Raw genomic sequence first — 22,175 nt, 5'->3', positions numbered from 1 at the left:
TTCTTTGCAGGATTGGTGTCTCTGCCTTTAGCTACAGAGTAACACAGAATTGACACTTGGCTATCACACTGACTGGCCAGATTATGTCAGGTGTACTTGTATGCACTGTCTGTTTGAAAAGGTGAGGGGCTATTTGGGCAAATGCAGATCTAAGAGCTGCTGTGAAAAGGAGAGCTTGGGTTCTGAACTGAAAATACCCAAGAGTTTGTATAGACACTGTCTTCCCAGAGAAGGCAGACTCTCATGGGTTCATTGTAAAGTGCCTGTTGTGTCAGTAAGGCTCTTGGCTCATAAAAACAAAACAAAACAAAACAAAAAAGAAAATAGAGTTTAATTATGCTTGAAACATTTAAAGTGGAAACAGGTAGAAGTTACTTCTCTATTCCATCAGAAGGTCCAAGTCTTTTTCTTAGTCTCCTCATGGATGACTTCATCTCCTGGTTCCTCAGAGTGTAGATCAAAGGGTTGAGTAGAGGGGAGATGACTGTGAAGGTGACAGAGATGGCTTTATCTGTGGGGAGGGCAGTGAATGGTCGGGCATAGACATAGATGCAGGGCACAAAGTGCAGGGTGACCACAGTGATGTGGGAGGTACAGGTGGAGATGGCTTTCTTCCTGCCCTCCCCTGACTGAGACCTCAGCAATAATAATATGACCATGTAGGACACCAGGAGCAAGAAAAACCACAGTGTGGTAAGCATCCCATTATTGGAAATCATCAGCAGCTCCAGGACAAAAATGACTGTGCAGGCAAGTTTGATGACCTGGGGGACATCACAGTAGAAAGTGTCAAGAACATTGGGTCCACAAAATGGAAGTGTCAGCAAGAGAGAAATCTGCACAATGGAGTGGACAAAGCCTCCTGCCCAGGAGGCCACTATTAAGCCAATGCAACGGCCTCTGCTCATGATGGTCACATAGTGCAAGGGCTTAGAGATGGCCACGTATCGATCTAGAGCCATCACTGAGAGAGAAAACACATCCACCCCTCCAATAAGGTGGAAGAAAAACATCTGAGTGAGACAGCCATTGAAAGAGATGGTCTTTCTGTGTGAGAGAAGGTCCACCAGAACCTTGGGTGCAGTGATGGAGGAAAAGCAGATGTCAGCAATAGACAAATTCCTGAGCAAGAAATACATGGGGGTGTGAAGGCGAGACTCACAGGTCACAGTGACCATGATGAGAAGGTTCCCCAGCAGAGTTGTCACGTACACCAGGAGAAGGAAAAGAAACAGCAACACACTCACTTCTTGACTCTGGGTCAGGCCAAGGAAAATAAGTTCTTTGATTCTGGTGTAGTTTTCCATCTCCATAAAATCACACTCTTTCTTTGGTGTTTTGTCTCGAGCCTCTGGCTGTTTATCTTGTCTTCCTAAGCTCTTAGGATACAATCAGAAGCATTTCTTCTTGGCTATAGCACCTGAAATAGATTGTCCACATTTTAGTTTGATAATTAAACTACCCCACTGAAAAATGTATTAAGTAGTGACACTTAGAATATTCATAACAGAAAAAATTAATCATGGTTCATTTTGATGCTTTTGGTATCAAACTTCCAATGGTCTAAGGCAATCTCTTCACATCCCTCAATTTGTTTTGCTTTAGTGAAATCTGTGTGATTCTCTTTGTCAGTTATGCTACTTGAGGATCAAAGATTCTGGCTTCCCTAAGAAAAAGTAGAAGGACCACTTTCAAGTTATCTTTCCCTAATTTGTTATTACTATTATCAGTTATATTCTTCATTGTACAGGGAGACTCCCGGATATGAACATGTAGAGAATCTGGAATTCTCCTGAAAGATCATCTAGTTTTCACCAAAGACAGGGTTTATGTGCTTAATGACAGGCAGTGCCGAGCCCTCTGTGAGAAAACCCCAGGAATAGGTCCCCCCTTTCTTATTGTGTCATTAGCTAAATGAATCATGGGACTGTGAACTGTGAGCGGTCAAAAGTATCAGTTTGAGCAAGCAGGGAAGAGAAGGAAACTGTGTGTGTATGCATGTGTATGACATATATGTATGTGTGTGTTTGTGGTATCTGTGGTGTGTGCGTGTGTGTGTTCGTGGTGTGTGTGTATATTTGTGGTGTGTGTATATATATATGTGTGTTTGTCTGTGGTGTGTGTGCTTGTGGCGTGTGTGTTTGTGGTGTGTGTGCTGGTGGTGTGTGTGTGTGTGTGTCTGTGTGTCTGTGTAGGAGGTAGTGGGTGGGGGAGATTCATGTGATATACTATAGGATTGAAAAAGGATGAAGCTTCCTGGGTCTGAACACATGTTTCCAATTTTAGCCTCTGTCATAAACATAGGACTCAAGTAGGAACCTACTCTCCCCTCCTCTGTTTCTGCTCCCTCTCTCCAGTTGGCATCATTAGCAGGTCCATTTGTAGGTTTTGGGAAAAAGCCATAGGAGACTCATGATGATCTGGAGGGTCTATTTGTCTCAAGCCTAAGTAGTCTGGTGAATTGTTCTTTTATGCATTTTTGAAGGAGCAGTGTTTACTTAGTCCCAGTAGATGGAGAAGAGATGAAAAGAGCCTACACTTCCACAAAATTTCAAGAGTTGTATGTTGGGACTCAGCTCCAGAGCTATTCTATTTATTGGAACAATCACTCTTGAAGCTCTCAGCAAATTGTTGAAGAAGATTTCTTTGTCTGAATTTTAGTGTAAAGACACTAGAAAAAGTCTTCCAGACTGGCTACTTAAATGTAGAGTCACACATTTCCAGATAAACTTGGTTACATCATAGACAACTGTTTCTCACACATCTGCAGCACCCCTAAAGCTGTGTACCCAAATCTGATGTTCAAAAAAAAAATAGAGCCGGACTCCCCCAAATTAGTTTTGATTGTATCCCTAACCCTGAGTTTATTAGGAACTTCAAAGTATACATTTAGTCAATACTTTCTTAAGTCTTTTCTCATATAGTTTTTGTCCTTTCAGGACACTTGGGGCTGGACTTATGCTAGCTATATTGCACACAAGTGCAACCAAGGGCTTATTCTGGAGCATTGTTCAGTCTGATGGAAATTCAAATATTTAAGTGCATCAACAGCCATGGGGACCAACCAATGATGTCCCAGTGTTAAAGAAAGCACAGTAGGGCCCTATTTTGGGTGGCTATAGGAAGTTTTAAATTTTAACAGTGGAGACAAAAATTTGTTCCTGTCTGGATGCATTCCAATAACAGAAGCAGAGAAGTAATACCAATAACTGGTGAAATGATACAGCCATCCAGAGAACACAGAGAAAGGCAGTGCAGTGGGCTGGTGGTGTGGGGGCGAGCGTGGAAAGAAAGGAGATTTTTTTATTAGTAACATCATTCCTTGCCTCACTATCATCAGTAATTGTTTCATTATTGAATTCCATGGTTCTCAGGTATTGTCACCTCAATGAATGATTGATCCAAGCATGTTACTTACTGCATATGCATTTTGAGAAAGGAAAATTTCATAAGCAGGAGATGGAAACACACTGGAGACACATTGTTCTCCCTTCTCTCAGATCCAACATATGTATCTTTACATGTTGTGTCACAAGGTCATTTGAAAAAAAATTAGAAGAATTGCATTTATCAGAAAACTCTTTTTGCATTGATTTTAACATGTGGCAGCCACATACTAAACAATTGAAAAGCTCTAGCGTTTGCCTAACGCCTTGTCTTAGACTCAGGCTACCACCTGAATTCTTAATTCCAGTACTTGACACCTACCTTTGTTGCTTGTCATCAAGATTACTGTCTTTGGTCCGAAACTGCTAATATCCCTGGGAATATTTAAAGTTAAATTAGTTAAACACAATCAATTCAACATCTCTATTTCAATATGCACACAACCCTTACTAGCAGCTGCATATCTTTACCTACTTCCTTTACCCTAAAACTACAGATAAAATGATATATTAGGTTCAGTGTACAATTGTTGACATTAGCCTTTGAAAGATGTGTTTCTGAAGGTAAAGTCCTTTGCACGATCGACTATCTTAGTGACCTTGCTCCATTTTCCTTGACAGCAAACTCAAGGAGTTACATCTTTAAGGTTCTTCTGTTGTGTTCCTGTCTTACGTTGGAATCCCTCAGCTTCGGGCTTAATGTAAGCCTGGCAAAGGGAATGTCACTGGACAGGAAAGTAGAAGTAACCGTCTGTGGTTTTGATTATGCAATTTCAATGGGAATCATTAAAATGTTATCAACACACGCATATTCACACATGTTGGCTGGTGTCCAAATGCTTTAGAGGAAGTACAAGAAATCTCTTTGATTTCTATCTTTAAAATTTTGCACTGGACCCCTGTGTCATGTCATGGTCTCTTAGTCTCAGGCTCATTATGAGAGCTAAGTATATAGTTGGGCAAGCTAGTGGGAATCAACTGGCCAGTTCCATCACTGCTGGTTAGTTTCAGTGGGGGTTATTAAATTGTTATCACCCATGTGTAAACAGCCATGTGTAAACAGAGACTATTATGAAAAAAAGCAATGTTTTTATTCAGGCTACCAAGTCAGAAAATTGAATGCCCTTATTCTAAAGCTTAAGCAGTTCTTGGTTAAAACATTCTAGTCCATGTTTTAGAACATTTCCAGGGTCATTCTTCATGTCTTTAGAAGTATGAAAGTTTGTATATTTGGATGCCCATATTTCTTTTTTAAATTGTTTTTTAAATGCAACTGTGTTTTGCTTGCATGTTTTGCTTGTGTGCTGTGTGAGGATGCCAGATGCCCTGGAACTGGAGTACAGATGAGTTACATGAGCTACCATCTGGGTGCTGGGAATTGAAGCTGGGTCCTTTTAACCACTGAACCATCTCCCCAGCCCTAACTGCCCATATTACTTTCATGGATAAAAGTCAAGAAGTTAGAAAAACAGAACTGGATCGCAAGCAGTTTCATACTACTTAGTTTCCTCATCAAGCATAGACTAATATGGCTCTTGAGTCTGGGTGTCCACCTCTTATGGATGCCATTGAGTATACTTAGAAAGGTATACCTGTCAACTCTATGATGCCCTGTAAAACCATCTACGTTGGAGAGAGCTAGACAAAGCTAAGTTTGTAAGTGCAACACATACAGCAACTGTCCACACAATAGCACTTGCTTTGTGTTAATGTAAGGTAAGAGGCTCCAGAACACAGTTGAGATGTGAATCTTTGGTTGTTGCTCTTTCAAAGGCTGTGAAGCCTGCTTTCCCACTGTGATCCAAGCACAAGTGAATCCTTAGTCCTACTTTTCCTGTCTCTGTTACCATGTGGCAACTGAAATGAAAAGCAGCAGACACAAAGAGAAGAAAAGGACCAATACAGGGTAGAGATAACTGTCACCTTGCAAGGAAGTATATTTTAGATAATTACTATTCTCACAAAGTATGAAAGCTGACTATTCAATTGTCCCATTGTTGTGTCAAAATCCCTGACAAAAACAACTTAAAGAAGGACGGATTTGTTTTGGCTTAGGCCTGCAGTTTACCATCTATTCTGGGGATGCCATGACAGCAAGGAGCATGCAGAAAATATAAAATCTAGGGCTGGAAAGATGAGAGGGCTCAGCAGACAAGAGCATTGGCTGTTCTTCAAGGACCTCTGTTTGATTCTGGGAATTCACATGGAGGCTCATAACCATCTGTGACTTCAGTGCCTGGGACTCTAATGCCCTCTTCTTGCCTCTACATATGCAGAGAATGCACAGACACAACAGGCAGGAAAACACTCATATGCATAAAACACACAAATAAACAAAAATAAAATAATTTCTGGGGCTAGAGAGATGACTCAGTGTTTAAGAGTACACACTAATCTTCTGGAGGATTTGAGTTCAGTTCCTAGCATCCATATTAGTTGGCTCACAATCACCTCAATCTCAAGTTCCATGGGGAACTGACTCCTCTGGTTTTTGAAGGCACCTGCACTCAGGTACACACACAAATGCACATGATTCAAAGCAATAAAGAGAATGTTCTTTTAGAGTACAATGTGTTTTTTGCCTTGGGTGAATAATGATTGACTTTTAATACATATAACTGATAAATGAGAATATTGGTGTTCCATTGTCATAGATGTTTTATTCATTTCTTATGATGATTGTAGCTGTTTTGGTTTTATATTATCATATTATCTTTTAAAAACATAATTAATTTTGTTTAATTTGCACTGGTGTTTTTCCAGCATGTAATTCTGTGTGAGGGTATCAGATCTTGGAATTACCTTTGTGAGCTGCCATTCTGGTGCTAGGAACTGAGCTCAGGTCCTCTGGAAGGGTAGTCAGTGCTCTTAACCACTGAGCTGTCTCTCCAGCCCCATCATATTGTCTTTTTAAATTTAAATTTTATTTTAATTTATTTGCTTGAGACAGAGTCTGGTTATGTAGTCCTGGCTGCTGTGGACTGTGCCCTGTAATTAAGCTGGCCTGGAACTCAGAGATATCTGACTGCCTCTCCTTCCAGAGTACTGTTTAAAGATATGCATCATTGTGCCTTGCATTTTGTTCTTTTTTATTAATTAAGAATAGCATTTGACAATTTGATAATATATGTAGCATACTATGATTATGATCATACAGTCCCTCTTATCTCCTTCCCATCCACCCCCTGCCAATTCCACCATAAAGAGTTGTTTGGGGCTAATGCGGCTCTGGGACCAGGCTGGCAGAAGTGCTTGTAACAAAATAACAGAGACAAGCAAGGCTTCTTGGTAGCAACAGTTTTCTCGGGTGGGCTCTTTTTTTTGCTAGAGACAAGCAAAGACTTGTGTGCCTCCTTTAAGGAAGGTTTCCTGTCTAGGAATCAGCTGCAAAAAACCGCAGGACTTTTAAGAAGCCTTGCTAACAATTCAGTGGTGTGTATGACAGCTGGCAGTGACAGTGACCACATCGCCAAGCTGGCAGCATGCTGCTGGATGGCAGCGTAGACCAAGGCAGTGAGCACAGCTCTCAGTGTTGGTGGAAAACGTGCTGGTCCCCCCTCCCCCAGCCATCTTGGATAGAAGGTGGCTAAAACAGCTGTGGCTTTCATTTAAGCAATGTTGTTGTTTAGCAGAAAAAAGACTCGTGGCCAGAAAAAGATAAAGACTTACAGTAAAGACAGATTAAGATAAAGAAAAACCTCTAAAGGTTTACAGTGTGTTTAAAATATACATAGGCTTGAGAGAGGAAAAAAAAAAAAAAAAAAAAAAAAAAAAAACAGAAAGAGAATAGCTGGGTGTGGTGGCACATGCCTTTAATTCCAGACATCGGGAGGCAGAGCCAAAAAAATCTCTGTGATTTCAAATGAACTTGGTATACAGAGTGAATTCCAGGACAGCCAAAGTTACACAGAGAAACCCTGTTTCAATAAATGAAGAAATAGAAGTAAAAGAAATAGAGTGATAAAAAAGCCACATAAAAATGGAAAATACACAGAGAGTCTGGATACTGTATGCTATTGTGTTGTCTTTGAATTGATTATCCACTTGCTGCTGCTGCATGGCTTTTGGGATTAAAAGCATATGCCATCATGCCTGACCCATGTATTTTCTTAATGTTTAGTTTTTTTTATTTCTTTGTGCATTCAAGATATATTAATGCTTTGACAGTTTATAGCTAGTAAAGTTTATTTCCCATCGTGTTTGCAGCCTCTTTATTTAGTTGGCTATTTCCTTTGCTTTACAAAAGCCTTTCAGCTTTATAAATTTCAATTTATTAAATGTTTTTGTACTTCTTAAGCAACCAGAGTTTTATTAGAAAGTGTTTATCCCTTTGTTTCTATGTTATTGATTTCAGCCCTCAGCTTGATTATTTCCTGCCACCTGGAAAGGGTGTTTTGGGATCAGATAAAAAACGGGTGAAGGGAATCTCCCACAAATCTATAAGGAAGACTCCGGCTTATATCCTTAGCAATAGTAGATATGTAGCCTGAACTGGCAATCTTCTGTGACCAGATTGGTGCATACCCCAATTGTCATCAGAGAGGAGTCATCCAGCATCTGATGGTAATAGATGCAGATGCTCACAGCCAAACATTCAGTGGAGTTTAGGGAATCTACAGAAGAGGAGAAGAAAGGAGTGTAGGAGTCAAGGATACCACAAGAAAACTCTCAGAATCAACTAACTTGGGTTCATGGGGGCTCACAGAGACTGAACTGAAAACCAGGTTGCCTGCATGGGACTGACCTAGGCACTCTGCTTATATGTTACAGTTGTGTAGCTTGATTCTCCTGTGGGACTCGTGAAAGTGGAGGCAGGGGCTGTCTTTTATTGGCTTTTGGGACCCTACCCCTCATAATGGATTGCCTTGCCCAGCCTTAACACACAGTGGGGGGGGGCAGTGCTTAGTCTTACTGCAACTTGATATGTATCGTGGTTTAATAAGGGATCAGGATAAACAAACAGGCTGAACAGATGTTTATTCAGTGCCACAGAAGCAGACAAAGTGATTATCTCACTACAGATATGCCATGTTTAGTTGCTATCCATTGGAGTCCTCTCTTTTACCAAACAGAAATGGAGAAGGAGTGGATTGGGTGTGGGAACGGGGGTGGGGTGGGGTGGGAGGAAGCACTGGGAGGAGAAGAGAGAGGGCAAACTGCTGCCAAATAAATAAATAAGTAAATAGTTATAAAAAAAGAAAGTCTTTACCTGTCCTATGTCTTTTTTTTACTCTAAAAGCAGTTTTATCTAGAAGTTTCATTAGTTTTTTTTTGTAGTAAAAGATCTTATATATAATCTATTTTGTTTATTAGATAATGTTTAATTCTTTCCCTTGTTTTTGTTAGAAATATAATTTATTCACTTTACATCCCAGCGTCCCAGCCACAGTATATGTGTGAATATATATACATCTGATATATATATATGTATATATATCTATATCTATCTATATATATAATATATATATTAGATCTATAACAAAAGTTGGGAGTTTCAGTCCATTACTCATTTAAATATTCCTTTTTCATTTCTCCTGTTATTTTTATCCTAGGACTCTTGTCATGAATAGGTTGTTTTGCTTCATGGTATCTCACAAGTGTCTATGACTCTCTTCATTTCTCTTTGCTTATCTCTTTGCTTCTCAGATTGTACAATTTATGTTTTCTCTCAAAGTATTGATTGATTTATTATTGTTGCATACAGCAAGTACTAAGTAATTTTTGACTGAAGCAAAGCTCTGAAAGCCCAATCACGCTATGTCTCTAGGATGATTTTATATCGGCCCTCACCTCTGGTTTAGTACCTTACTTTACCGAACCTTTGAATTTTATACTCATATATATTTGATTCTTTATAGTGTTAACATCATTCCACTTTGTAATCATGCCCACCTCCTCAATGAGCTTCAACTACTTTCTCATGTTTGTGCAGTAGAGAAGAGGCGATGCTGTATCTATGTCTGAATTGTCCTGTGGCATTCTATCTGATAAGCTCTGGGTCAGTTAAAAAGATGCCTGCATATCTTTCATCTAATAAGCTATGATAATAATGTAAGATCATTGTGGTGTCTGCATGGTTGGGAGCTTCTGAGATTAAATGTTGGTGTGCCTGTCAAATCCAGACTATATAATTACAATGGACTTAATTTCAAGTTTCTTGATTTTTTTCTTCTATCTGTTTAACTGTGCAATTGAATCCTCAAAGGAACATCTCATTTATGCATTCTGTTTTCATATGTTTTGCATTTGTGAGAAGTTGTAAAAAGTTCTCAGCTATTATCTCCTGAAGCAGCATTTCTTCATTTTTACCATTTTCTACAGAAACTCTTGTTATGCTTAGCATTTGTTATGTTCACTCACTTTGTTCTCCATGTTTATTAACCACCTTTTTGTGTGTTATTCTACTGGCTGTGTGTGTGATCCCTTTTCCGTCTTCAGTTCATTATAGTTTTCATTTCTAGATGTTCTGCTTGGTTCTTTTTGCCTACCTTTGCTTCCAGTGTTATATTGATTCACATTTGTCCTAGTTTGCTTTCTCTTGCTGTGATAAAACCACTCTGACCAAAAGCACCTTGTGGAGTAAAGGGTTTATTTGACTTCCATGTCTCAATTACAGTCCATCATTGAGGAAAGTTAGGGCAGGAACTCTAGGTAAGAACCTGGAGACAAGAACTGAAGCAGCGACCATTTGGAGGGTTTCTGGTTACTGGCCTGTTACTCATGGTTTCCTCGATTTGTCTATTTAAACAGCTTTGGACCATCTGCTCAGATGTGTCAAGGCCACAGTGGTCTGGACCCTCACACATCAATCACTAAAAGTATCTTCCACATACTTGCCAAAGGCCAGTTTTATGGATAAATTTTCCCAATCAGGATTCTCTCTTTCCAGATGATCCTAGCTTGGGTCAAGCTGATAAGAAGTAACCAGGACAGTATTTTACAAAAAAGTCCTTTAACTTTTTTCTCTAAACATTTATATTTATGTTATTTAATTCATTATTCTAGTACTTAAAATCTTTTGTAGTAAAATTTATTATGTCCTGAACTATTATAACAATATTTGAGCTCTCTCCTTTTTTTTCCCCCCCTGACTGGAAGGAGCCATGGAGGCCGCGCCGGAGAAGAAAAAGAAGGTACCTGCTGTGCCAGAGACCCTTAAGAAAAAGCGAAGGAATTTCGCGGAGCTGAAGGTGAAGCGCTTCCGGAAAAAGTTTGCACTGAAGACGCTCGGGAAGGCACGGAGGAAGCTCATCTATGAAAAGGCAAAGCATTATCACAAGGAATACAGGCAGATGTACCGGACAGAGATTCGCATGGCTAGGATGGCAAGGAAAGCCGGAAACTTCTACGTGCCTGCAGAACCCAAGCTGGCATTCGTCATCCGAATCCGAGGTATCAATGGTGTGAGCCCAAAGGTCCGCAAGGTGTTGCAGCTGCTCCGTCTTCGTCAGATCTTCAATGGCACTTTTGTTAAGCTCAACAAGGCTTCGATTAACATGCTGAGGATCGTGGAACCATACATTGCATGGGGGTACCCCAACCTGAAGTCAGTAAACGAGCTCATCTACAAGCGTGGCTATGGCAAAATCAATAAGAAGAGAATTGCCTTGACAGACAATTCCTTGATTGCTCGATCTCTTGGTAAATACGGCATTATCTGCATGGAGGATCTGATCCATGAGATCTACACAGTGGGTAAACGCTTCAAGGAAGCCAACAACTTCCTGTGGCCCTTCAAACTGTCTTCTCCACGGGGGCGGGATGAAGAAAAAGACCACTCACTTTGTGGAAGGTGGCGATGCTGGCAACAGGGAAGACCAGATAAACAGGCTTATTAGATGGATGAACTAAGGTGCCTGTGGTATTTTTGTAATCTGGTCAGTTAATAAACAGTCACAGCTTGGCAAACTGAAAAAAAAAAAAAAAAAAAAAACAACAACAAAAAAAAAACCCAATATTTGATATTAGATAATTTGGATCCATGCTGTTTTCATATATATTGTTTTATCTGATGGGAGTACTCTCAGCATCTTCATGTGGAAATAATAAAGTATTTGCTCTTCAGCTGTTCCTCACAGTGAAATAATGCAATGTCAATATATGCAATATTTCTAAATATAAGAAATACTAATTTCCAAAGCCTACTTCCAATGAGTTAAATATGGGGATGTGATCCTGTATTATTAGCAGTTATGATAATCACTATTATTAGCTTTTAGATAAATTTCACTGAATCCTTTACCCCAGTCTTCCTATGTACAATAATACAGAGGAAGTAGGAAATGCTGTTTGCTCTTCTGTACATGACTACACTGAGGTCAGGCATCCAGGGCTTTTTGCATGTACTAACAACATAGGCTGATTGGAACTTGGAATGTTTGTACAAATACTACTTGACTGCATTGTAGTTATACTATTGTGTTCATGGATTTTAACATTGTTGACTTAGACAAATGGAACCTGGGCTATGAGTGTGAAGTCACAGCATTTTATGACTCAGTTATTTCTGTTTCCTTTGGCTTCCATGAATATGTGTCTGTTCAAGAAATCAAGTTAAACTGGGCAGTGGTGGTGCACACCTTTAATCCCAGTGCTCAGGGAGCAGAGGCAGATAGATCTCTGAGTTTGAGAAGGAGCCTGGCCTACAGAGAGAGTTACAGGTCAACCAGGCCAAACAAAGACACCCTGTCTTGAAAACCAAAACCAAAACCCAACCCAACCCAAACCAAAATAACAACAAACAAACAAACAACAAACAAACAAACAAACAAACAAACATAATTGAATAAGAAATCAAGTTTAACTTTTAAACATGAAAATCATGTTGGGTGTAGTGGTTCACAGATCTAATCCCATATTTAGGAGGGTGAGATGGGAAGGTGTCTGGATCTTTGAGGTTAGCTAAGCTACATAATGAGTTCTAGAGTAGACAGGCCTGCAGAATGAAAGTTGTCTCAGAAAACAAAACAAAACCCAAAGCAAAATGTAAGTATGATAACAGTGTGCAATGATCTTTTCCATGTATCTGTTTCTTCATATTTCACAGATTCCACTGAAGTTTACATGGCGATTCTATGTGATAACATCAGACAAACTGAAAATATACAGGAGAAATAGAACTATTAGTTTGAGGCTGTGTTAGACCACTGTGAGAAGGGAAATGACCAGTATAAAGAATAAATCTTATTCCACATACAAATGTTTCCAAATGTGGTTATTCAGAGGAGCTATTGTTCCTCTCTACCAGAAGGCCCGAGTCTTTTCCTGAGTCTCCTCATGGCTGACTTCATCTCCTGGTTCCTCAGAGTATAGATCAAAGGGTTGAGCAGAGGGGAGATGACTGTGAAGGTGACAGAGATGGCTTTATCTGTGGGGAGGGCAGTGAATGGTCGGGCATAGACATAGATGCAGGGCACAAAGTGCAGGGTGACCACAGTGATGTGGGAGGTACAGGTGGAGATGGCTTTCTTCCTGCCCTCCCCTGACTGAGACCTAAGCATCATCAGAATGACTGTGTATGACACCAATAATAGCATAAACCACAGAGTAGCAACCAAGCCATTATTGGAAATCATTAGCAGCTCCAGGACAAAAATGTCTGTGCAGGCAAGTTTGATGACCTGGGGGACATCACAGTAGAAAGTGTCAAGAACATTGGGTCCACAAAATGGAAGTGTCAGTAAGAGAGAAATCTGCACAATGGAGTGGACAAAGCCTCCTGCCCAGGAGGCCACTATTAAGCCAATGCAACGGCCTCTGCTCATGATGGTCACATAGTGCAAGGGCTTAGAGATGGCCACGTATCGATCTAGAGCCATCACTGAGAGAGAAAACACATCCACCCCTCCAATAAGGTGGAAGAAAAACATCTGAGTGAGACAGCCATTGAAAGAGATGGTCTTTCTGTGTGAGAGAAGGTCCACCAGAACCTTGGGTGCAGTGATGGAGGAAAAGCAGATGTCAGCAATAGACAAATTCCTGAGCAAGAAATACATGGGGGTGTGAAGGCGAGACTCACAGGTCACAGTGACCATGATGAGAAGGTTCCCCAGCAGAGTTGTCACGTACACCAGGAGAAGGAAAAGAAACAGCAACACACTCACTTCTTGACTCTGGGTCAGGCCAAGGAAAATAAGTTCTTTGATTCTGGTGTAGTTTTCCATCATCATGAAATCACTGCCTTTCTGGGCTGTTTTGTCTCGAGCCTCTGTTTATCTTGTCTTTCTAACCTCTTAGGATGAAATTGAGCTCTTCTGTTTTGCCATAGCACTTAAAAGTGGTCAAGCTTTCCACATTTTAAATACTGTAATCAATTTGGTGTTCAAATCAAATTACCACTTGCAAAATGAGTCATTACTTATTTTCCTGCAGAGCAATGTTAGGAAAGAAAATATAATAGGTAATGACACTTAAGCATCATATTTTAAAAAGAAAACATTTCTGAGGTACAGTTTAATGCTTTACCAATGTTTTCTGTTTTAATAAATTTTATTCAAATGGAGGTGGAGGAGGAGTGGATGGGTAGGTGTAGAAGGGAGGTAAGGGGGAGGAAATAGGAGGAGAGGAGGATGGGAAAACTGGTCAGTCTGTAAAAATAAAGCAAAAATTCAATTAAAGAAAAAGAAAATCATTATCCAATACTGAGGGACTATTCTACCATCTTCATCACAAGAAACTATTTCATGTAAATGGGTTAAACACAAGAACACAATTAAAAGTGAAAAAAAAATCTATTCAAGTCTCTTGATCAGTTATCTTACTTTGGTAGTCTCTGGTTATCTTTTTAAGAACATTAAATGGAAGCACCATCATCAGGTTCTTGAGTTTAACTGTCCCCATTTTGTTAACATTATTATTAATTTTCTACCTTGTACAGATCACATTTGGACAAAGGACAGGTGAAGTTTTGGACATCTGAAACATTATTTATTTCCCTGAAAGGGGGAGCTATATTTGTAGAGAAAGGGAAAGTGCAGACACTGTACCAAGATAGGATAGCACTGGATTTACTCCTCCATACTCTGCCCCTGATTAGCTGACCGATAGGGTTTCTGAACGATCAGCTGTGAACCATATGGACCGTATCGATCGGAGCAATCAGGGAGGAGGAGGAAGCTGGGTCAAGGGTGAGGACTGAAGAAGGGTGTAGCTTCTTACTGTGGGTTCCCCATTTCAGCCTCTGCCAAAGGGAAGGTGCCACCTGGAGAGCTGCTTCTCTGTCCTGTTGCCATCCTCATTCTCCTCTCCTGTCATTGTAAACATATGCATTTGTAGCTTGCCGAGAAAGAGCAGTTGTGGAGTTATGGTTTCTTGATAGTCTTCTCATCTCTAAGGCGGAGGTATCTTGTGAATGACTCTCTTGTGTATTTCTACAAAGAAGGGTATTTTAATTATTTTTAGTACTTGAAGAAAGACAGGAAAACTAATTTCCCCAAACTCAATACATTGCTACATTGTGAAATTCAGTATGATTATGCTCATTTTCAAAGCCTTTGGTGTCTTACAACAGTAATTATACAAGAATTCAGCAGGATTGTGCTATTTCCTTAATTCAATTTTAGAGTAAAGGTAGTAGGAAAAAAGTCTCAAATGAGTTTTCTGTTTAAACAATTGTAAGGTTTCTGGATAAATGTGGGGTCAGAACAAAAACAACCTAGTGTATTACACATCTGCAGGAGTTCCCATAAGACTGTGCAGCAGAGACCATGTTCAGAAAATGGAACCAGTCTTCCTCAAGTTAGAGTCAATCACATTCCTCACAGAGTTGATTAGGAATTTTAGAGGTATACTCTGAGTTTATTAGCAATTTCAGAGGTACGCATTTAGTCCTTCAGTCCGTTCTCACACAGTTGGTGGTGCTTGAAGCACCGTTGGGGTTGGGCTTATACTCACAACACAGACACACTTGCAGCGAAGGTTTAACTCTGGAGAAATGTTCAATCTGGTGGAAATAGATGTATTTCAGTCTATCCACAGCCATGGGAACCCCAGCAGTGTTCTATCTAGGGCTGGTATCAGGAGTGTTTCTAGAGGAGACACAGATTGTCACTGTCTGGAAGAATAACAGAGGAGGAAAAATAACATCAGTCAGTGGTAAAATGTCACAGCCTCACAGAGAACACAGACACAGACACACACACACACACCCACCCACACACACACACACCCACACCACCGTAGTCTCTCAGTGTAGGGGAGTGTGCAATGAAAGGACTTTTCTACGTAACAGACGATCCTTTTCCTCATTAATATATGTTTCATTGTTGCATTACATGGTTCTCAGGTATTGTTTGATAAACGAATGATGGGTTTATACTCTACTGTCTCCTAAGTATGTATTTCATGCAAACAGGCTTGCATGATCAAGAGGAGATAGAAACAGAATGGAGACGCATTGCCCCTCCCCCTCCAACTTCAGACTGTATAGTTTTACATATTGTCTCACAGTGGCATTTGAAAATATCTGTCTGAAGAAGCTTATCTGACAGAAACTCCTTACACTGGTTTTAACATGTAGTTTCTACACTGTAAGCAACTGAAGGACTCTCAATTCTGGGTGACTTTTATATAGTGTGCCACAATTCTACATCCTTTTAAACACACCTGCATTTCCAATGCTTGATGTCCACCTCTGTTGTGTTTGTCAGTGAGATGATCATTTTTGGTCTGAAGCGTCTGATATCCCTGGAAAATATTCAAAGTAGACTTGGTTAAGCACAATCAATGACAACATTTGAATTTCAGCACACACAACCTTAATGCTAGATATTCACTAAATGTCTTCACCGATTGCCTTTGATCCTAAAACTTCAAGTGAATATAATAGGCTATTTGGTGCAACATGCAAGATCATTAGTTCTTGAAAAAAAATGTGCTACTGAAGATTTCAGTATCCTTGCTCCATTTTCAGGAGAGAGATGGCAAGCTCAAGGATTTGCCTATTTGAGGTTCTTGGACTTGGACAGTGTTCTTGTCTTATGCTCAAATCCCTTAACCTCAGGCTTAATGTAAGAATGACAAAAGGAATATCATTGGACAGGGAAGCAGCAGTAACTGATTCTAGTTTTGATGATGCAATTTCAATGGGATTCATTAAAATGATGTCAAAACTTGAATGTGCTTGTATATGCACCCAACACAGTTTGGCTGGTGTACAAATTCCTTAGAGGCCACAGGAGAGACTATTTGATTGCATATTCAACATTTTGCACTGGGAACCTATGTTGTATCCTGATCCCTTAGTCTCAGGCCTATTATGAGAGCTAGGAGGAGGGTAACTGTGGAATTGAAGAGGCTAGTTTCACTGGTGGTAATGGAATTTCAGTGGTAATTATTAAATTATTGCTGAAAGACACAGATGTGTGAAGAAATGGCAACCTGTTATGGAAAAAAACCCACTACATAGTCCATGTCTAGGTTATCTAATGGTAGGAGAGCAATCAGATCCCTTAATTGTCAGTTTATTCTTCCCTGTTAAAGCACGCCAAACCACAGATCTAAAATATTTCTGGGTTCTTTTTCTCATGTTTCCAAAAGCATGAATGATGTACATTTGAATATGTATATCATCGCAACACGGAAACAAGCTGTGAAGAAGTGAGAAAGGCTGAACCTCTAGTGGTTTCATCACTCTTCATCAAGCAACAAACAGTAGAGGCTCTTGAATTTGTTGCTATTTCTAAGGCTGTGATCTCTGTCTCACTACAGTGATCCAGGGTTAAATGACGCTTAGTTTGACTTTTTTCTTTCTTTCCCAGACATCATCTATTTTATTTAATGAAAAAGCAGCTTATATGAAGAAAGGAATGGGATAAACAAAGGGTACCCCTTTGTCAAGGAGATTATGGTTTCACAAATTAAGCATAATGTGACAGTAAGAGGAACGTTTAGGCTATGCAATATACCTTGTTGAATAAGAATTTGAATAAACATGTTAATATATTTTGTTATATAAAAATGGAATTTCAAAATAAAAATAAAATTGGAGCAAGAATAAATGATTATGATGAAAGAACTTGCCATTTAACCAAGAAAAGAATAAGCAATGCTATAGGAACTCCGGAGTCTCTAGCCTATATTCAGCATGCAGAAATGGTAAAATCTAGTATTCACTCAATAATGTCATTGCTGAAGTCTGGGTATATAGCTCAGTTGGTAGAATACCTCTCCAGCACACATGGTGCTCTGGGTTCAATTGCATAAAATGGGCATGGTGGTTCACACCTGTAATCCTAGCACTCCAGGCAGAAGTAGAAGGATCAGGAGTTTAAGTCTATCCTCTACATCATTGTGAGATGGAGACCAGCCCAAACTACATGATTTCTACTCTGCCCAATGGTATTAATTCCTGTTTCCACACATCTTTAGGCACTAGCAATGCGATAGTGAGGCATATGCATATCTCTCTGACATTCTAGTGGGAAGATACTGTTATTATTATTATTATTTGGTTTTTTTTGAGACAGGGCTTCTCTCTATTGCTTTGGAGACTGTCCTGGAACTAGCTCTTTAGACCAGCCTGGCCTCCAACTCACAGAGATCTGCCTGTGTCTGTCTCCCGAGTGCTAGTGTGCATTACCAACACCCAGAAAGACAGCTGTATTTTAAAATAAATTAAATTAGCTTGGAGTGATGGCACAATTTAATACTAGCGCTTGGGAGGCAGAGGCAGGAGGCTCTCGGAGAATTCAAGACCAGCCTGTTCTACATAATGAGGACAGACAGGACTACACAGAGAGACCCTGTCTGAAAAAGCCAAAAAATTAAATTATGGAATGATTTTAGTTGATAAAACATAAACACAACAAGCCAGAGTTAAAAATAGAAACTTAACAGCGATGGATTATTTCTTTTTAAAGCATTTATTTTAAGTTATGAATGTGTGCACATCAGTGAGTGTAGGTGCTTGTGGAATTTGGAAGATAGCATCATACTCAAATGGAGCTCAAGTTATAGCTCAGGCACTAATGTTGGTGCCGAGAACAGAACTCAGATCCTCTGAAAGAGTAGTGACTACCCTTCACTGTGCTGTCTTGTTAGCCCCAGTGATGTATCGTCTCTAAAAGGGTAGTGAGAAAGTGGTGAGCTTTGCAAATATTTATTTATTTAATTACTGGTTGTGTGCATGTGCATGTGTGTATATGGGTAAATGTGGATGCTAGAGGCCTTGGATCCTCTTGGACAACATGGGATCTGTGAAACAAACTCAGGTCTCTGCAAGTACAGTGTGTTCTCTTTACTGCTTAGCCATCTCTCCAGCTGTGAGAATGAGGAGAATGGAGGGAGATGGCCACTCTGACTAAAGTGGAATTAGTATAGTGAGATTGTGGGGAGGAAGCACAGAACAGTGAGGAAAACCCATTAGCTCATTAGCACAGTGGTTTCCATTGAGCACATGGAAAGACAACAAAGACTGTGCCCAATGGAGATTGAGTTACAGCTGTTTGTTTTTATTGTCAACTTTAAGAATCAAACTGAGGGCCTCATATGTGTTGGATAAATGCTGTATGGCTGAGCTGCACTCATAGAATACTTAGAATGTATTCTATGAGCCTCATAAAGAAGCAAAGCCATTACAGGAGCTGGAGAATAAGCCTAGTTGGTAGACCATCTATCTAGTGAACACGAGGACCCAGATTTGGTTTTTTTAGAGATGAAGTGCAGGCATGCTTTTCTAGTTCAGACTGTCTAATTTCAGTGACCATGTTCCCAAAAATTTTAATTCTTTCTTCTGCTTGTTAATTGTGCAATTGAGTTAGCACAAGGAATTTTTCATTTCAGCTCAGTTTTTATATTCAGTTTTGATATGTTTTGAATCTGGGCATCTGTATAACTCATCAGTTATGGGCATCTTTCAACTATTATCTCCTAAAATGTCATTTCTGCATTCCTACTATTTCCTCCAGGAACTTCTTTCATTCTTAGCATTTGTCACATTCATTCACGTTCTTCTCCATGTCCATCAATCACATAGTGTACCGATTTTTCTGTCTCTGTCTATGTGTGATCTTTTTTTAGTTTTCAGTTCATTATAATTTTCACTTCTAAATGTTTTGCTATATTCCTACCATAAATCTGCTGCTTCCAGTATAATTTTTACTGAACTAAAAAAGCTATGCATAAGCTTTCACATTTATGTCATATTTTATGTCTTATTTCTCTATCACATAATTTCATGCTAGTAAACCTTCTATTTACTCTGACCTGACTTTGTAGCACAATTTTATCTGAGATAGTCTTTGTATATACTTTTATCTATTTGGGTCTAGTTCCACATCTTCCTACGGAAATATCAGTGTGTTTTGGTTTCAGCTGCTCCCACAAGGAAGCAATGCAACATACAGTATGTGTACAGTATTATCTTCTAGCTCTCAAAAATTTTAATTCCCAAAGTCTTTGATAAATTAATATCAAATAATATCAGTTATGATATTCTCTATTACTAATTATTAGGTACATTTTAATGGACCCTTTACTTCAGTCTTTCTGGATACAATGGTACAGAAGGAGGAAGAGGGAAATGATTTTGCTCTTCTGTGTGTGATTACATGCAGTTTAGTTTCCAGGGCTCTCTGTATTCAGGAGGTAGGTTGTGTGAAAGTTGGAATGAACACATTTCTGCAAACACTAGTTGACTGCATTGTAATTGTACTGTTGTGTGCACAGGTCTAGCAATGTTTTTGAGTCTAACTTTTGACACCCATAATCCATGTGTCAGATCGGCTGAGACAGAACTGTTACTGTGAGTTTGAGGGCAGTGCATTCCAGGGCACCCTGTGTCAAAAAAAAATCAACCTCAATCCTTAAAATAGGAAAAGGCTAAGACTGACTTGAGTTTGGAATCAATTTTTATAAGGCTTTGATTCTCCCATCCCATAAATTCAAGTGAGATTTACTATAAGTAAAGGGGTTTGGTTCTATATAGATATTAAAACTATAAAGGACAATTATATATGTTAATTTGACAATTTTATTGTATTTTAATATACCATGGTAAAGGAACTACAAAGCAGCATGCATAAGAAAATAAAAGAAATTTATTGTGTTAGATATGTTTTTATTTTTTCAAACACTCAAATCAATTATGTACAAGGTGAATGTTAAATGTAATAAAAAAGTAATTCTAGATTCTCTCAATTTATGTATTTATACGTCAAGGTTTTACAAAGGCAGACTGCAGGTCAAACTCAGAGTCAATTTTCAGAGTCATAGGAAGTGAGTGATGGTAGAAAATCTTTAAAAACCATTTATTACAAGTGTGTGTTGACTTAAAAAGGAAGGCTAAAATTACGAACAGTGTTTAGCTCATAGAGTCATAGAGTAACTGCCAGCAAATGGAGACATAAGTGCTGGAGACCTGCAGTTTTGAGAAAGATGACCTTGTTAACCCTTATGCCTCAAATCAAACTGTGACCATAAGACAATTGATGGGACACCTCAGCACTTCTATTATACTTCATGTTTAGTTCTTGTTTTCTGCCAGTTTCTTTCTTGTTTAATATTCTACTGATGTCTGTGCTTACAAACAATTTTATGAGTCAGATCTTTCCAATACATACAACATTACTATAGTTGATTGTGCATAGCCAAGTACCAATGTTAAAAAAAAGGACTCAATTTTATGTTTACCTTTCCCACAACCAGTCATTCTATTCTACTTCAGAAAGTACGAGTCTTTTCTTGAGTCTCTTCATGGCTGACTTCATCTCCTGGTTCCTCAGGGTGTAGATAATTGGGTTCAGAACAGGAACAACACTATTTAGGGTGACTGAGACAACTCTGTCCATGGGGAGGGCAGTGAATGGTCGGGCATAGACATAGATGCAGGGCACAAAGTGTAGAGTGACCACAGTGATGTGGGAGGTGCAGGTAGAAATGGCTTTTCTCTTCCCCTCCCCTGTATGTGACCTCAGCATTGTCAAGATGACTGTATAGGATATAAGGAGAAGAACAAACCATAGTGTAGTGATCAGGCCATTGTTTGAGATCATCAGGAGTTCAAGATTAAAGGTGTCAGTGCAGGCGAGTTTGAGAATCTGTGGGACATCACAGTAGAAACCATCAACAACATTGGGTCCACAGAAAGGAAGTGGGAGTAAGAGATAAATCTGCACAATGGAGTGAACAAAGCCCCCCACCCAGGAGGCCATGATGAGGGTGGTGCACCGCCCCTTACTCATGATGGTCACATAGTGCAGGGGCTTGAAGATTGCCATGTAACGATCAAATGCCATCACAGAGAGAGAAAAAGATGTCTGCCCCACCAAGCAGGTGGAAGAAAAAATCTGAGTGAAGCAGCCGTTGAAGGAGATGGTCTTTCTTATTGAAAGAAGGTCCACTAGGACTTTTGGAACAGTGATGGAGGAGAAACAGATGTCTAAGACAGAGAGGTTGCGAAGCAGGAAATACATTGGGGTGTGTAGGCGGGAATCCGAGGTTACAGTGACCATAATGGTAACATTTGCTAACACTGTTGTTATATAAACCATAAATAAAAAGAAAAATAAGAGTAAGCTCAGTTCTTGAGATTGGGTAAGGCCACAAAAAATAAATTCAGTCACCTTGGTATGGTTTCTCAGTGCCATTGAATGACATTTCTTCTGTGTACATACACCGTTGGAGGAAATGCCAGTGTTATTAAAACCATGAAGTAAGGTTTGCGTCCTGATGAGATAGAATATGCATAACTATGTAATTTGTCACCATAGCATGTTCTTCAGGAACTCACTCTGGGAAAAGCACTTGATTCTACCTGCCTCAGCTCTATTGTTAGTACAAGTTGTAGTTTAG

The 22,175-nt window shown here is 39.5% G+C and overlaps 3 protein-coding genes and 1 pseudogene across 3 annotated transcripts; 1 reads left to right on the top strand and 3 right to left on the bottom strand.

The window, feature by feature from the left end:
- Window positions 1-371: 371 nt before the first annotated feature.
- On the bottom strand, window positions 372-1,313 carry LOC127227666 (olfactory receptor 4D10-like). Its single transcript, XM_051192025.1, has one exon. The coding sequence runs from the start codon at window positions 1,311-1,313 to the stop codon at window positions 372-374; it is 942 nt and encodes a 313-aa protein (XP_051047982.1).
- A 9,146-nt stretch (window positions 1,314-10,459) lies between these two features.
- Window positions 10,460-11,260, top strand: LOC127227599 (60S ribosomal protein L7-like; annotated as a pseudogene).
- Window positions 11,261-12,613: 1,353 nt separating this feature from the next.
- Window positions 12,614-13,555, bottom strand: LOC127227655 (olfactory receptor 4D10). Its single transcript, XM_051192013.1, has one exon. The coding sequence runs from the start codon at window positions 13,553-13,555 to the stop codon at window positions 12,614-12,616; it is 942 nt and encodes a 313-aa protein (XP_051047970.1).
- Window positions 13,556-21,034: 7,479 nt separating this feature from the next.
- LOC127227644 (olfactory receptor 4D9-like) lies at window positions 21,035-21,970 on the bottom strand. Its single transcript, XM_051192006.1, has one exon. The coding sequence runs from the start codon at window positions 21,968-21,970 to the stop codon at window positions 21,035-21,037; it is 936 nt and encodes a 311-aa protein (XP_051047963.1).
- Window positions 21,971-22,175: the final 205 nt, after the last annotated feature.

Source organism: Phodopus roborovskii, unplaced genomic scaffold, assembly GCF_943737965.1.
Source record: "Phodopus roborovskii unplaced genomic scaffold, PHOROB, whole genome shotgun sequence".
In the NCBI taxonomy this organism is placed as follows: domain Eukaryota; kingdom Metazoa; phylum Chordata; class Mammalia; order Rodentia; family Cricetidae; genus Phodopus; species Phodopus roborovskii.
Note: the sequence above shows the minus strand (reverse complement) of the source record. Positions and strands in the feature narration are given on the sequence as shown.

What these genes read in the sequence shown, in the direction of transcription:
- LOC127227666 (XM_051192025.1), bottom strand. Translation starts at nt 1,313, where the DNA reads ATGGAGATGGAAAACTACACCAGAATCAAAGAACTTATTTTCCTTGGC.
- LOC127227655 (XM_051192013.1), bottom strand. Translation starts at nt 13,555, where the DNA reads ATGATGATGGAAAACTACACCAGAATCAAAGAACTTATTTTCCTTGGC.
- LOC127227644 (XM_051192006.1), bottom strand. Translation starts at nt 21,970, where the DNA reads ATGGCACTGAGAAACCATACCAAGGTGACTGAATTTATTTTTTGTGGC.